General features: G+C 44.1%; 1 protein-coding gene across 1 annotated transcript in view; it reads left to right on the plus strand.

The window, feature by feature from the left end:
* hspa13 (heat shock protein 70 family, member 13) overlaps positions 1-15,755 on the plus strand; it is a 28,895-nt gene continuing 13,140 nt past the window's right edge. The window contains exons 1-3 of the mRNA XM_068041287.1: positions 1-156; positions 7,083-7,423; positions 10,942-11,155. Coding sequence (XP_067897388.1) covers positions 132-156; positions 7,083-7,423; positions 10,942-11,155 — 580 coding nt within the window. The 5' untranslated portion in view covers positions 1-131. The remainder of the gene's footprint in view (positions 157-7,082; positions 7,424-10,941; positions 11,156-15,755) is intronic.

Raw genomic sequence — 15,755 nt, forward strand, 5'->3', positions numbered from 1 at the left:
CCCATCAGGCCGCGGGGCGCCGTTAGGGACAGTCAGCGCTGTGGGCAGAGTTGATTCCTGGAGCCTCGGCAGCAGCAGGAGGAGGATTACTGAGAACACCGGGGGACAGAGCCTTCAAAAGTGGTGATACCATGGCCGGGGCCATGGCTATCCTGGGTGAGTGTCCGCTCCTTGACCCCTCTTTCCCCGGTTCGGCCTGTGCGGCTGGCGGATCCGGTCCATCCTGTGTCCATAGGGGATCATATGGTGACTGCGCTTATAGGGCATCACAGCATCTCTCCCACTATATACATCTATCATATATCCCTATGCCAGCTACTTATAGGGCATTACAGCATCTCTCCCACTATATACATCTATCATATATCCCTATGCCAGCTACTTATAGGGCATTACAGCATCTCTCCCACTATATACATCTATCATATATCCCTATGCCAGCTACTTATAGGGCATTACAGCATCTCTCCCACTATATACATCTATCATATATCCCTATGCCAGCTACTTATAGGGCATTACAGCATCTCTCCCACTATATACATCTATCATATATCCCTATGCCAGCTACTTATAGGGCATTACAGCATCTCTCCCACTATATACATCTATCATATATCCCTATGCCAGCTACTTATAGGGCATTACAGCATCTCTCCCACTATATACATCTATCATATATCCCTATGCCAGCTACTTATAGGGCATTACAGCATCTCTCCCACTATATACATCTATCATATATCCCTATGCCAGCTACTTATAGGGCATTACAGCATCTCTCCCACTATATACATCTATCATATATCCCTATGCCAGCTACTTATAGGGCATTACAGCATCTCTCCCACTATATACATCTATCATATATCCCTATGCCAGCTACTTATAGGGCATTACAGCATCTCTCCCACTATATACATCTATCATATATCCCTATGCCAGCTACTTATAGGACATTACAGCATCTCTCCCACTATATACATCTATCATATATCCCTATGCCAGCTACTTATAGGGCATTACAGCATCTCTCCCACTATATACATCTATCATATATCCCTATGCCAGCTACTTATAGGACATTACAGCATCTCTCCCACTATATACATCTATCATATATCCCTATGCTAGCTACTTATAGGACATTACAGCATCTCTTCCACTATATACATCTATCATATATCCCTATGCTAACTGCTTATAGGGCATCACAGCAACTCTCCCACTATATATATCTATCATATATCCCTATGCTAGCTGCTTATAGGGCATCACAGCAACTCTCCCACTATATACATCTATCATATATCCCTATGCAAACTGCTTATAGGGCATTACAGCATCTCTCCCATTATATACATCTTTCATATATTCCTATAGTAACAATGTTTATAGAGCAATACAGCATCGATCATAGATATCTCTCGTAACACTGCTAATAGAGCAGTAAAATATTTCTCCCATTACATACACCTATCATATCTTCTTTGGCCTCCTTATCTCGAGAGACAATGGATAAGCACCTGGAGGTGGTCAGTGGTTTGTGAAGCAGCGCCTGGAGTGGCTATAAAGGCCAATTCTAGAGTGACAGGCTCTTCCACAGGTGCTGCAGAGAAATTTGTTTGTTGGGGCTGTTACACAGTTGGCTCTCCCCTTGTGCCTCTGTCTTTTTTCCTGCCAACTACTAAGTCTCTTCGACTCGCCACACTTTAACCCCGTCTTTATGGCTGCCCGCCAGCTCTGGCGAACGCTGGCAACTGACTCCCACGACTTGTGATCAATGTCACAGGATTTCATGTCGCGTTTGCAGACGTCTTTAAAGCGGAGACATGGACGGCCGGTGGGTCTGATACCAGTGGCGAGCTCGCTGCACAATGTGTCTTTGGGGATCCTGCCATCTTCCATGCGGCTCACATGGCCAAGCCATCTCAAGCGCAGCTGACTCAGTAGTGTGTATAAGCTTGGGATGTTGGCCGCCTCGAGGACTTCTGTGTTGGAGATACGGTCCTGCCACCTGATGCCAAGTATTCTCCGGAGGCAGCGAAGATGGAATGAATTGAGACGTCGCTCTTGGCTGACATACGTTGTCCAGGCCTCACTGTCATAGAGCAAGGAACTGAGGACACAGGCCCGATACACTCGGACTTTTGTGTTCCGTGTCAGTGCGCCATTTTCCCACACTCTCTTGGCCAGTCTGGACATAGCAGTTGAAGCCTTTCCCATGCGCTTGTTGATTTCTGCATCTAGAGACAGGTTACTGGTGATAGTTGAGCCTAGGTAGGTGAACTCTTGAACCACTTCCAGAGCGTGGTCGCCAATATTGATGGATGGAGCATTTCTGACCTCCCTGTAGTAACACTGTGCTTATATAGCAGTACAGCATCTGTTTGAGATGGACCAGCATCTTCCATTATATACATCTATCATCTATTGGTGTACTTGTCCATAGATCACTGAAGGCAGCTGCACAGGTAGATAAGGTGGTTACGAAGGCAAATGGGATACTTGCCTTTATCAGCTGAGGCATAGAATATAAGAGCAGGGAGGTTATGATGGAGCTGTATAAAACGCTAGTTAGGCCACAGCTGGAGTACTGTGTATAGTTCTGGGCACCACACTTTAGGAAGGATGTGATTGCACTGGAGTGGGTGCAGAGGAGATTCACCAGGATGTTGCCTGGGCTGGAGCATTTCAGCTATGAAGAGAGACTGAAAAGGCTAGGGTTGTTTTCCTTAGAGCAGAGAAGGCTGAGGGGGGGCATGATTGAGGTATACAAAATTATGAGGGGCATTGATAGGTTAGGTAGGAAGAGACTTTTATCCTTAGCCAGGGGGCATAGATTTAAGGTAAGGGGCAGGAGGTTTAAAGGGGATTTGAGGAAAAATCTTTTCACCCAGAGGGTGGTTGGAATCTGGAGCGCACTACCTGAAGTGGTGGTAGAGGCAGGAACCCTCAACATTTAAGAGGTATTGAGATGAGCACTTGAAAAGCAATAGCATGCAAGGCTACGGGCCAAGCGCTGGAAAATGGGATTAGAATAGATAGGTGCTTGATGGCCGGCATGGACACGATGGGCCTGTTTTTGTGCTGTATAACTCTATGACTATTATATGTCATGGTCATCTAACATCTCCTTGTGGTTCGGTGTCATGCTTTATTTTATAATGTTTCTGTAAAGTGTCTGGGGATGTTTTATAACTTGAAAGGTGCTATGTAAATATATGTTGCTTTTGTAATCCTATAGTATCACGACTTAGAGCAGTATAATGCTGTGTGCTACCTGGCATCTAATTTCAGATACCCTTATAGGAACAGTGTACTTCTGGAGCAGCAATTGCTTGACTATATCTGTTGTAAAAGTACCATCTCTCATTATATGTTTATATATCTAATTTCTAAATATAGGATAGAAAAATAGTTTTCTCTTTGCATAAAATAGATGTGTATATATTTTGCTCCCATATGCTCTGTTTGTAAATATACCAAATATTAGTATTCACATATCATTTATTTATCTGTACAGATAATGTGTAGATTTACATTTTATGTATATTCTACGTGTATATCCTGCCTATGTTTTTGGGTGAGTGCAGGATTTAGTTCAGCTGTGATTCCCCCCGTGGTCAGGTAGCCTGCTGACACTCATGTTGACTTCACAAGACTAGTGGCCACTTGGGTGACTAGTGGAGGGCCACTGCGGGAAGGGGGTCAGCCCTTTCAGGAAGAGAGGTGGGGGAGAAGTTTCTATAAAGTTGATCATTATTTAAAGGTCATTAAGCACATAATGATGTGTGATTTAGATACTAGATGTTACGGTATTTTTAACTGCACTGTGTGTTCCTTCAATCCCACTCTGTGCAACTGATAAACCAAACGTTAAATATATATTTTGTCCAGATAAAGTCCAAAGTGTTTGGTGCAAGGTATATTTACTGGAGGGCTGGTGCTTGTTGATTTAAGGAGGTGACATTTCTGCTGGCAATGCAAAGCCTTTGAGAAAAAGAACTATGTTTTAATTTGAATGAAAAAGGGGATGTGTTACTCAATTGGATGTCCAGTATTACTGTACTGGACACTGAATATACCCACCTCTTACTGTACCAGACAATATATATTCAAGGGATATGGTCGTGTAGTGGTTATGTCACTGGACTAGTAATCTAGAGTGTTCAAATCTTTGAATTTATATTCAGTTTTAAAAGAATAAATAAATCTGGAAATAAGCTGGTATCAGTAAAAGTAGGAAGAACGAGAAAAAGGCAAATGAAAATAAAGGATGCAATTTAAAGGGGGTGCAGAGCAGAGAGAGCTGGGGGGAATATGTGCACGTTCGTGAAGGTGGCAGGGCAGGTTGGGAAAGTGGTTAATAAGGCATTCTGGATCCTGGGCTCTATAAATAGAGGCATAGAGTACAAAGATAAGAAAGTTATGATAAACCTGTATAAAACACTGGTTCAGCCTCAACCGGAGTATTGTGTCCAATTCCGGGCACCGCACTTTAGGAAGGATACGAAGGCATTAGAGAGGGTGCAGAAAAGATTTATGAGAATGGTTCCAGGATGAGAGACTTCACTTATGTGGATAGATTGGAGAAACCTGGAATTGTTCTCCTTAAAGAAGAGAAAGCTGAGATGAGATTTGGTAGAGATATTCAAAATCATGAGGGGTCTGGACAGTCCATGTAGAGAGAAACTTTCCATTGGCGGAAGGGCTGAGAACCCGAGGACAAAGATTTAAAGTGATTGGCAAAAGAAATAATGGCGATATGAGGAAAAACATTTTTTTACATAGCGAGTGGTTTGGATCTGGAGAACACTGTCTGAGAGTGTGGTGAAGGCAGATTTAATTGAGGCCTTCAATAGAGAATTGGATAATTATCTGAAGAGAGAAAGTGTGCTGGGCTACGGGGTAAAGGCAGAGAGTGGGATTAGCTGAGTTGCTCTCTCAGAGAGCCAGTACGGACACGGCGGGTCGAATGGCCTCCTTGAGTCCTGTAATTATTGTATGATTCTATAAAAGTGACCATGATGTTGTCAGATTGAAATAAAAACCCAACTGGTTTACTGATGTCCTTCAGGCAAGGAAATCTGCTGTCCTCGTCCTTTCTGGCCTAAACATGACTCCAATCCCACACCGATGTGGTTGATTCTTAACTGTCCTCTGAAGAGGCCAAGCTGTTTTATTTATCAATTCCAATTCTGGGCGCACTACACTTTTTAGGAAGGACATGGAGGCCTTGGAGAATGTACAGAGGAAATTCACTGGACTGATAAAGGCCTGAGAAACTTTGGTTTTGTCCAGAAACTGGGAGGGATAAATATTGGATAGGACACTGGGGAGCATTCATCTCCTTTGCCTTGAATAGAAAGTTGGGATCTTTTACGTCCACCTGAGAGGGCAGATTTAATGTCTGATCCAAAAGATGACACTTCCAACAGTGCAGCACTCCGTCAGTACTGCGTTGGAAGGGTCAGCCTAGATTATTGGCTCAAGTCTCCAGGATAGAGACTTGAGCCCACAAGCTCTGACTCAGGTGAGAGTGATGCCATTGAGGCATGGCTGACACATAAATGCAAATGAGCTTATCTCACACTAAGCACCTTTTTTCTCTCTCTCCACTTATGTAATTTTAATCAACAATGTGAGGCTCTGATCAGATGAAAAAAGACTTTTAAAAATCTCTCCATAGTGATTAAATGCATAACGCCCAATGTCAAACATTTTTCCTCAGTAGCTCAAATGATTAAAATATCTCAATGTGGAATGCATTGTGGGATGAATGCAAATTTGAAATCTTCCTTTTCCTGTTGCTTTGTTTTTCCTCTCCCCCTCTCTCGATGGGAAGAATAGAAAAGCAGAATATTATTTAAATGAAGAGAGACTTCACAACTCCGCAGTGCAGAGTGATCTGGGTGTCTTCGTACATGAATCACAAAAAGTTAGCCTGCAGGTACAGCAAGTAATTTGAAAGGCAAATGGAATGTTTGCATTTATTGCAAGGGGGATGGAAGTATAAAAGTAGGGAGGTCTTGCTACAGCTCCACAGGGCTTTGGTGAGACCACACCTAGAGTACTGTGGACAATTTTGGTTTTAATTAAGGAGGGATATACTTGCATTGGAAGCAGTTCAGAGAAGGTTTATTAGGTTGATTCCTGGGATGAAGGGTTGTCTTTATGAGGAAAGGTTGAGCAGGTTGGGCCTATATCCATTGGAGTTTAGAAGAATGAGAGGTGACTTTATTGAAACATGTAAGATTCTGAGGGAGTTTGACAGGGTAGATGCAGAGAGGATGTTTCCCCTTGTGGGGGAATCTAGAAGTAGGGGCACAGTTTCAAAATATGTGGTGTCTCATTTAAGACATAGATGAGGAGGAATTTCTTCTCTCAGTCGTTAATCTTTGGAATTCTCTTCCCCAGAGAGCAGTGGAAGCTGGGTCATTGAATATACTCAAGGCTGAGTTAGACAGATTTTTGATCTACAAGGCATTCAGAGGTTGTGGGGTGCAGGCAGAAAAGTGGAGTTGAGGCCACAAACAGATCAGCCATGATCTTATTGAATGGTGAAGCAGGCTCGAGGGGGCAAATGCCTACCTCTACTCCTATTTCTTATGCTCTTATGTTCTTTCTCTCTCTCTCTCTTTTTCCTTGGAGCCCTTTCAACCTCAAAAGCACAGATTCTTTATGGGTGCCACTAGCCCTCTGCACATGCCCACCTTTCACATATGAGTCTACACTGTGAGCTGTTCAACTACCAAAGGATCGCAGCCTCTGTTTAATATTCAGTGGGAAAGACATCACCTTTGATAGTGTGCCACTCTCTCAGGACTGGCACCAGAAGTGTCAGCCTGGATTTTGAGCTCATGTCTCTGGAGCAGTACTTGAACCTCCAACCTTCTGACTTGAAGGTGAGAGTTTTGTCCACTGAGCCCCAGCTGCCAACTATGGTTGGGTTTCTGCATGAGTGAGCAGGAAAAACTCAGGAAAAATCACTCCACTCGGACTTCCCTCGAGTTTCATTTACATTGCAGGTTGCCGTTGGTTTGAAGCGGTCTTTCACTCAGGTTCTTGTGTTTCTGCAGGCTCCTCTATTCTGGCCCTCTTATTGGCTGGGTACTTGGCGCAGCAATACCTGCCCCCACCCAAACCGAAGGTGATCGGCATGGACCTTGGCACCACCTACTGCTCTGTTGGCGTGTTCCAGCCTGGCACCGGGAAGGTGGAGGTAATTGCGGACAAGGCTGGGCGAAAGAGCTTGCCGAGCGTGGTGTTGTTCACCGACCGGGAAATACTGGTAGGGTACGAGGCGCAGGATCTGGCAGATGCCAATCCACTGAATACGGTATATGATGCCAAACGCTTCATAGGGAAGCACTTCACGCCGGAGGAGCTGAACACAGAAAGTAGCCGCTACCAGTTTAAGGTAAAGGCCAAGTCATTTTGTTCATTAAATCCAATCTGGGTGCACCGCTTTCTTTTTTAGGAGTGTGGAGGCAATTTACTGGAATGGTACTAAAGATATAAAAGGTATCAAGGGATGTGGGGATAGTGTGGGACAATGGCTTTGAGGTAGAAGATCAGCCATGATCTAGTTAAATGGTGGAGCAAACTTGAGGGGCCAAATGGCCTAGTCTTGCTTCTATTTCCTATGGTATCAGGGCTGAGAGAGTTTGATTATGGAGAGAAGCGGGGCTTTTTCTTGGAGCACAGATGGTTAAGGGGAAACTTCAGGCTACAGACAGGTGACAAGATAAATGGAGTACAGAAGCATGAAATGATTCATTTTGGAAGAATGAGGAAATGCAAAAGAAACTAAATGGAATAATATTAAAGGGTACAAGGAACAGAGGCCTGTGAGTTCACATACACAAATCTTTGAAAGTTAAAGGATGAGTCTATGAGGATTGTTTTATTGAAAACAAGGGCATATAGAATCCTTGGCTTTATAAGTACAACCATCGAGTACAAAAACAAGGAAGTTATGATGAACCTTTATAAAACACTAATTTGGCCCCAGCTGGAACATTGTGTCCAATTCTGGGCACCACACTTTAGGAAGGATGTTAAGGCCTTGAAGAGGGTGAAGAGGAGATTTACTGGAATAGTACCAGGGATGAGGGACATCTGTTATGTGGAGAGACTGGAGAGAAGCTGCGATTGTTCTCCTTAGAGCAGAAAAGGCTAAGGGGAGATTTGACAGAGGGGTTCAAAATTATGAATGATAATAAAGTAAATAAGCAGAAACTGTTCCCACTGGCAGATGGGTCAGCAACCAGAGGACAGAGATTTAATATCATTGGCAAAAAACAAGAGGTGAGAAGAAATGTTAGTTGTTATGATCTGGAATGCACTGCCTGAAAGGATGGTGGAGGTCAAAAGGGAATTTGATGAATACTTGAAAAGGAAACATTTGCAGGGCACTGGGAAAAGACCAAGAGAGAATGGGACTAATTGGATAGTTTTTTTTTCAAAGAGCCAGCACAGGCACGATGGATCAAATGGCCTCCTGGGCTGTATAGCTCAAAATGGGCTTTCTGCCTTTCCACTGATTTAGGTTACCAAAGCAATGTGTATGTCACTCCTCCATAAACATCCCTTATATTGCGACCAAGAAGCTTCTTGTGACCTCTATCACTGTCCCCTATGCAGCTTGTATAGAGACAGGAGAAGGCCTTTCAGCCCTTCGAACCTGCTGCACCTTTCAATTAGATCATGGATGATCTGTACCACAACTCCATTTACCTGGGTTTGCTCCGTATCCCTTGAAATTCTTATTCAAAAAAAATTTCAATCTAGATTCAGTCTAAAAGGGTGCAAAACGATAAGCCCAGCAACTACAAGCCAGTCAGTTTAACTTTGGTGGTGGGAAAACTTCTGGAAAAAATAATTTGGGACAAAATCAATAGTCACGTGGACAAATGTGAGTTAATTAAGGAAAGCCTGCATGGATTTCTTAAGGGAAAATCATGTTTAACTAACTTATTGGAGTTTTTTGAGGAGGTAACAGAGAGGGTTGATGAGGGCAGCGCTGTTAATGTGATGTACATGGACTTTCAAAAGGCATTTGATACAGTGCCACACAACAGACTTGTTGGCAAACTTGTAGCTCATGGAATTAAAGGGATGGTAGCAACATGGATCTGAAATTGGCTGAGTGACAGGAAACAAAGAGTAGTGGTTTATGGATGTTTTTCGGGCTGGAGGAAGGTTTGTTGTGGAGTTCCCCAGGGGTCAGTGTTGGGACCCTTGCTTTTTCTGATATATTTTAATGACCTAGACCTTGGTGTACAGGGCACAATTTCAAAGTTTGCAGCTGATATGAGACTTGGAAGTATTGTGAACTGTGAAGTGGATAGTGTAGAACTCCAAAAGGACATAGACAAGTTGGTGGAATGGGCAGACAGGTGGCAGATGAAGTTCAATGTGGAGAAATGTGAAGTGATTCATTTTGATAGGAAGAACATGGAGAGACAATATAGAATAAAGGGTACAATTCTAAAGGGGGTGCAGGAGCAGAGGGACCTAGGTGTATATGTGCATAAATCATTGAAGGTGGCAGGACAGGTTGAGAGAGTAGTTAATAAAGCATACAGTATCCTGGGCTTTATTAATAGGGCATAGAGTACAAGAGCAAGGAAGTTATGGTGAACTTGCATAAGACACTAGTTTGGCCTCAGCTGGAGTATTGTGTCCAGTTCTGGGCGCCGCACTTCAGGAAAGACGTGAGGGCATTGGCGAGACTACAGAAAAGATTCATGAGAATGGTTCCAGGGATGAGGTATTTCAGTTATGAAGATAGATTGGAGAAGTTAGGACTGTTTTCCTTGGAGAAGAGAAGGCTGAGAGGTGATTTGATAGAGGTATTCAAAATCATGAAGGGTCTGGACAGAGTAGATAGAGAGAAACTGTTCCCACTTGTGAAAGGAGTGAAAAGATTTAAAGTATTTGCTAACAGAAGCAAAAGTGACATGAGGAAATGCTTTTTCACGCAACGAGTGGTTAAGGTCCAGAATGCGCCGCCTGAGAATGTGGTGGAGGCAATGGAACTGAGGGGATTGCTCTTTTGGAGAGCTAGTGTGGACATGATGGGCCAAATGGTCTCCTTCTGCACTGTAACGATTCTGTGAAGTCTACAGTTGAGCCCAGCAACCATTGACTTTTGGTGGGGGGAGTTCCAGATTTCCACTACCCTTTGTGTTTGCCCTTCTTGACATCACTCCTGAACAGCTGTTTCTAATTTTATTATGCCCCCATCCCCAGCCCTTGTTCTGAATACTGCACCAGAGGAAATAGTTTCTCTGTACCTACCCTGAATCCTTTCATAATTTTAAACACTTTAATTAGGTCCCCCATCAACCACTAAACTCAGAGGAGTACACACTAAATCCATGCAACCATAATTTAACCCTTTAAGCCTGGGTATCATTCTGGGGAATTGATCTATATCACTTCCAAGACCAGTGCATCCTTTCTGAAGTGCTTTGCCCAAAACTGGTGGCTGTACTGCAGATGGGATCTGATCAAGGCTCCACTGCTGAGTTATCACTTCCTCACCTTGTATTTCAACCCTTTTGAGATAGAGGCCAACATCTCATTAACCTTTCTGATTACTTTTTGTGAGTACAGGTATGCTGCTGCTGAATACTGGGGTACAGTAAAGATCTGTTATGTTATAACTGGGATACTATATGTTGTGGGTACAGATCTGTCACTGTGTAACACTGCGGTACAGTACTGGTGGGTACAGATCTGTCACTGTATAACACTGGGGTACAGTACTATGGGGTCTGTCATTGTATAGCATTGGGGTGCAGCATTGGTGGGTACAAATCTATCACTGGTGGGGTAGGAGCACTTTGAGGTTGAATTCAGATTATCACGCAAAAAGTGTTTTTTTTTTAATCTATAGAGTATTGAGCAAACTGTGATTTCCTCTTACAGGTCTTGTATAATGAGGGCAATGCAGAGTTCTCTGTCTTTGCTAACGAATCATTGCGCGTCACACCCGAGTACGTCGGCTCCCGTTTGCTGTTAGAACTGAAGAAGATGGCAGAGGAGTATCTGGGAGCGCCGGTGAGCAAAGCTGTCATCTCGGTACCGGCAGAGTTTGACGAGAGGCAAAGGAACTACACGGTGAAAGCTGCACAGCTGGCGGGTAAGCGGGGTGTCACTGGTCTTGTGATGGAACTATGGCTGGGTCCCTCTCATCTCTGTTTGGCATCTCTGCCCAATTCATGGCAGTTGTATTGGCTCAGTGCACAAGGAAGATTTCCCCTGCTCTTCGATATAATGACCGTGGGATCTAATGCATCTCCCCTGACAGGGCAGGTGGGGCCTCAGTTTAAAGTCTCATTTGAAAGATGGTGCCTCTAGCGCAGCACTGCCTGAGCACCGCATTGGATTAGGTGCTCAAAAGAATGAAAGGCAACTTGAGAAAACATTTTTTTACGCTGTGAGTGGTTAGGATTTGGAATGCACTGCCTGAGAGGGTGGTGGAGGCAGATTTGTGGCTTTCCAAGGGAATTGGATAAGCAGTCAAGACAAAAATGTGCAGGGTTACAGGAAAGGCAGAGGGATGGGACTGTCTGTTGCAGAAAGCCAGCACTGACTCAGCAGGCCAAATGGATACTGCACTGAAGGAGGTCATTCTATGATTCTAGATCTCTGGAGTGGGATAATCTTAATTCAATCTCAAAGTTCTCTCTCCACCTCAATCTATAATTAGTATACCCCAGTGTCATACAATGACAGACCTGTACCCCAGTGTTATACAGTGACAGACCTGTCCCCACCGTAGAACCAGAGGAAAGTTATGGCACAGAAGGAGGCCATTCAGCCCATCCTGTCCGAGCCGGCTAAATAAACTAGCTGCCCAATTTAATCCCACCTTCCAGCACCTGGTCCATAGCCTTGCCAGTTACAGCACTTCACGTGCATGTCCAGGTACCTTTTCAAAGAATTGAGAGTTTCTACCTCCACCACCATTACTGGCAATGAATTTCAGACACTCGCCACCCTCTGGGTGAAAAAGCTTTTCCTCCTGTCCCTTGAATCCTGCCTCCAATCACCTGAAATCTGTGCCCCCTGGTAATTGACCTCTCCGCCAGGGGAAACAGGTCCTTCCTGTCTACTCTATCTACGCCCCTCATAATTTTGTACACCTCTATTAAGTCACTCTCAGCCTCCTCTTTTCTCAGGAAAGCAACCCTAGCCTATCCAATCATTCCTCATTGCTGCAACTTTCGAACCCTGGCAACATTCTTGTACATCTCCTCTGTACTTGCTCCAGAGCAAATGTGTCCTTTCTGAAAAGTGGTGACCAGAACTGTATGCAATACTCCAGCTGTGACCAAACCAGCGTTTTGTACAGTTTCGTCATGACATCCCTGCTTCTGAATTCTATACCTCGGCCAAAAAAGGAAAGCGTTCCATATGCCTTCTGCATCATTCTATCTACCTATCCTGCCACTTTCAGGGACCTGTGGACATGCACTCCAAGGTCTCACACTTCTTCTACCCCTCGCAATATCTTCCTGTTTATTGTGTATTCATTCGTTTTATTTGCCTTCCCCAAATGCATTACCTCACACTTTTCTGGATCAAATTCCATTTGCCACTTTTCTGCCCACTCAACCAAAGCATTGATATCTTTCTGGAGTCTATGGTTAACCTCCTCACTATTAACTACATGGCCAATTTTTGTGTCATCAGTAAATTTCCCAATCATGCCTCCCATATTTAAGTGCAAATCATTAATATATACCACAAACAAGTCACCCAACACTGAACCCTGTGGGCCGCCACTAGAAACAGCTTTCCATTCACAAAAACATCCATCGACGACTACCCTTTGTTTCCTGGCTCTGAGCCAGTTTTGGATCCAACCTGTCACATTCCCTGTATCCCATGGGCTTTCATTTTACTGACCAGTCTGCCATGTGGGAACCTGTGAAATGCCTTGCTAAAATTCACTGCATTATCGTCATCAATCCTTCTTGTTACTTCCTTAAAAAACTCAATCAAGTTATGAAGACATGACCTTCCCATAACAAATCCATGCTGACTATCCCTGATTAATCCATGCCTTTCTAAGTGGCAGTTTATCCTGTCCCTCAGAATAGTATCTAATAATTTACCTACCACTGAGGTCAGACTGACCGGCCTATAATTATTTGGCCTATCCCTTGCACCCTTTTTAAACACTGGTACAACGTTCGCAGACCTCCAATCGTCTGGTAGCTCTCCTGTATCTAGTGAGGATTTGAAGTTGATCCTCAGTGCATTTGCTGTTTCCTCCCTGGCTTCCTTTAACAACCTGAGATGCAATCAATCTGGCCCTGGTGATTTATCCACTTTCAAGGATGTCAGACCCTCTAGTACTTTCTCTCTCATTATGCTTTTCGTATCTAATATTTCACACTCCTCTTTAACTATGCTGTTTACATTAACCCTCTCCCTTGTGAAGACAGAGACAAAAAACTCATTAAGAACCTTGCCTACATAGAACATAGAACATTACAGCGCAGTACAGGCCCTTCGGCCCTCGATGTTGCGCCGACCTGTGAAACCATCTGACCTACACTATTCCATTTTCATCCATATGTCTATCCAATGACCACTTAAATGCCCTTAAAGTTGGCGAGTCTACTACTGTTGCAGGCAGGGCGTTCCATGCCCCTACTACTCTCTGAGTAAAGAAACTACCTCTGACATCTGTCCTATATCTATCACCCCTCAACTTAAAGCTATGTCCCCTCGTGTTTGCCATCACCATCCGAGGAAAAAGACTCTCACTATCCACCCTATCTAACCCTCTGATTATCTTATATGTCTCTATTAAGTCACCTCTCCTCCTCCTTCTCTCTAACGAAAACAACCTCAAGTCCCTCAGCCTTTCCTCGTAAGACCTTCCCTCCATACCAGGCAACATCCTAGTAAATCTCCTCTGCACCCTTTCCAAAGCTTCCACATCCTTCCTATAATGCGGTGACCAGAACTGCACGCAATACTCCAGGTGCGGCCGCACCAGAGTTTTGTACAGCTGCAGCATGACCTCGTGGCTCCGAAACTCGATCCCCCTACTAATAAAAGCTAACACACCATATGCCTTCTTAACAGCCCTATTAACCTGGGTGGCAACTTTCAGGGATTTATGTACCTGGACACCAAGATCTCTCTGCTCATCTACACTACCAAGAATCTTCCCATTAGCCCAGTACTCTGCATTCCTGTTACTCCTTCCAAAGTGAATCACCTCACACTTTTCCGCATTAAACTCCATTTGCCATCTCTCAGCCCAGCTCTGCAGCCTATCTATGTCCCTCTGTAACCTACAACATCCTTCGGCACTATCCACAACTCCACCGACCTTCGTGTCATCCGCAAATTTACTAACCCACCCTTCTACACCCTCATCCAGGTCATTTATGAAAATGACAAACAGCAGTGGCCCCAAAACAGATCCTTGCGATACACCACTAGTAACTAAACTCCAGGATGAACATTTGCCATCAACCACCACCCTCTGTCTTCTTTTAGCTAGCCAATTTCTGATCCAAAGCACTAAATCACCTTCAATCCCATACTTCCGTATTTTCTGCAATAGCCTACCGTGGGGAAACTTATCAAACGCCTTACTGAAATCCATATACACCACATCCACGGCTTTACCCTCATCCACCTGTTTGGTCACCTTCTCAAAAAACTCAATAAGGTTTGTGAGGCACGACCTACCCTTCACAAAACCGTGCTGACTATCGCTAATGAACTTATTCTTTTCAAGATGATTATAAATCCTATCTCTTATAACCTTTTCCAACATTTTACCCACAACCGAAGTAAGACTCACAGGTCTATAATTACCAGGGCTGTCTCTACTCCCCTTCTTGAACAAGGGGACAACATTTGCTATCCTCCAGTCTTCCGGCACTATTCCTGTCGACAATGACAACATAAAGATCAAGGACAAAGGCTCTGCAATCTCCTCCCTAGCTTCCCAGAGAATCCTAGGATAAATCCCATCTGGCCCAGGGGACTTATCTATTTTCACACTTTCCAAAATTGATAACACCTCCTCCTTGTGAACCTCAATCCCATCTAGCCTAGTAGTCTGTATCTCAGTATTCTCCTCGACAACATTTTCTTTCTCTACTGTAAATACTGACGAAAAATATTCATTTAACGCTTCCCCTATCTCCTCTGATTCCACACACAACTTCCCACTACTATCCTTGATTGGCCCTAATGTAACTCTAGTCATTCTTTTATTCCTGATATACCTATAGAAAGCCTAAGGGTTTTCCTTGATCCTATCCGCCAATGACTTCTCGTGTCCTCTCCTCGCTCTTCTAAGCTCTCCCTTTAGATCCTTCCTGGCTAGCTTGTAACTCTCAAGCGCCCTAACTGAGCCTTCACGTCTCATCCTAACATAAGCCTTCTTCTTCCTCTTGACAAGCGCTTCAACTTCTTTAGTAAACCACAGCTCCCTCGCTCGACAACTTCCTCCCTGCCTGACAGGTACATACTTATCAAGGACACGCAGTAGCTGCTCCTTGAATAAGCTCCACATTTCGATTGTGCCCATCCCCTGCAGTTTCCTTCCCCATCCTACGCATCCTAAATCTTGCCTAATCGCATCATAATTTCCTTTCCCCCAGCTATAATTCTTGCCCTGCGGTATATACCTGTCCCTGCCCATCGCTAAGGTAAACCTAACCGAATTGTGATCACTGTCACCAAAGTGCTCACCTACATCT

This window comes from Heterodontus francisci, chromosome 10 (genome assembly GCF_036365525.1).
Source record: "Heterodontus francisci isolate sHetFra1 chromosome 10, sHetFra1.hap1, whole genome shotgun sequence".
Classification (NCBI taxonomy): Eukaryota; Metazoa; Chordata; class Chondrichthyes; order Heterodontiformes; family Heterodontidae; genus Heterodontus; species Heterodontus francisci.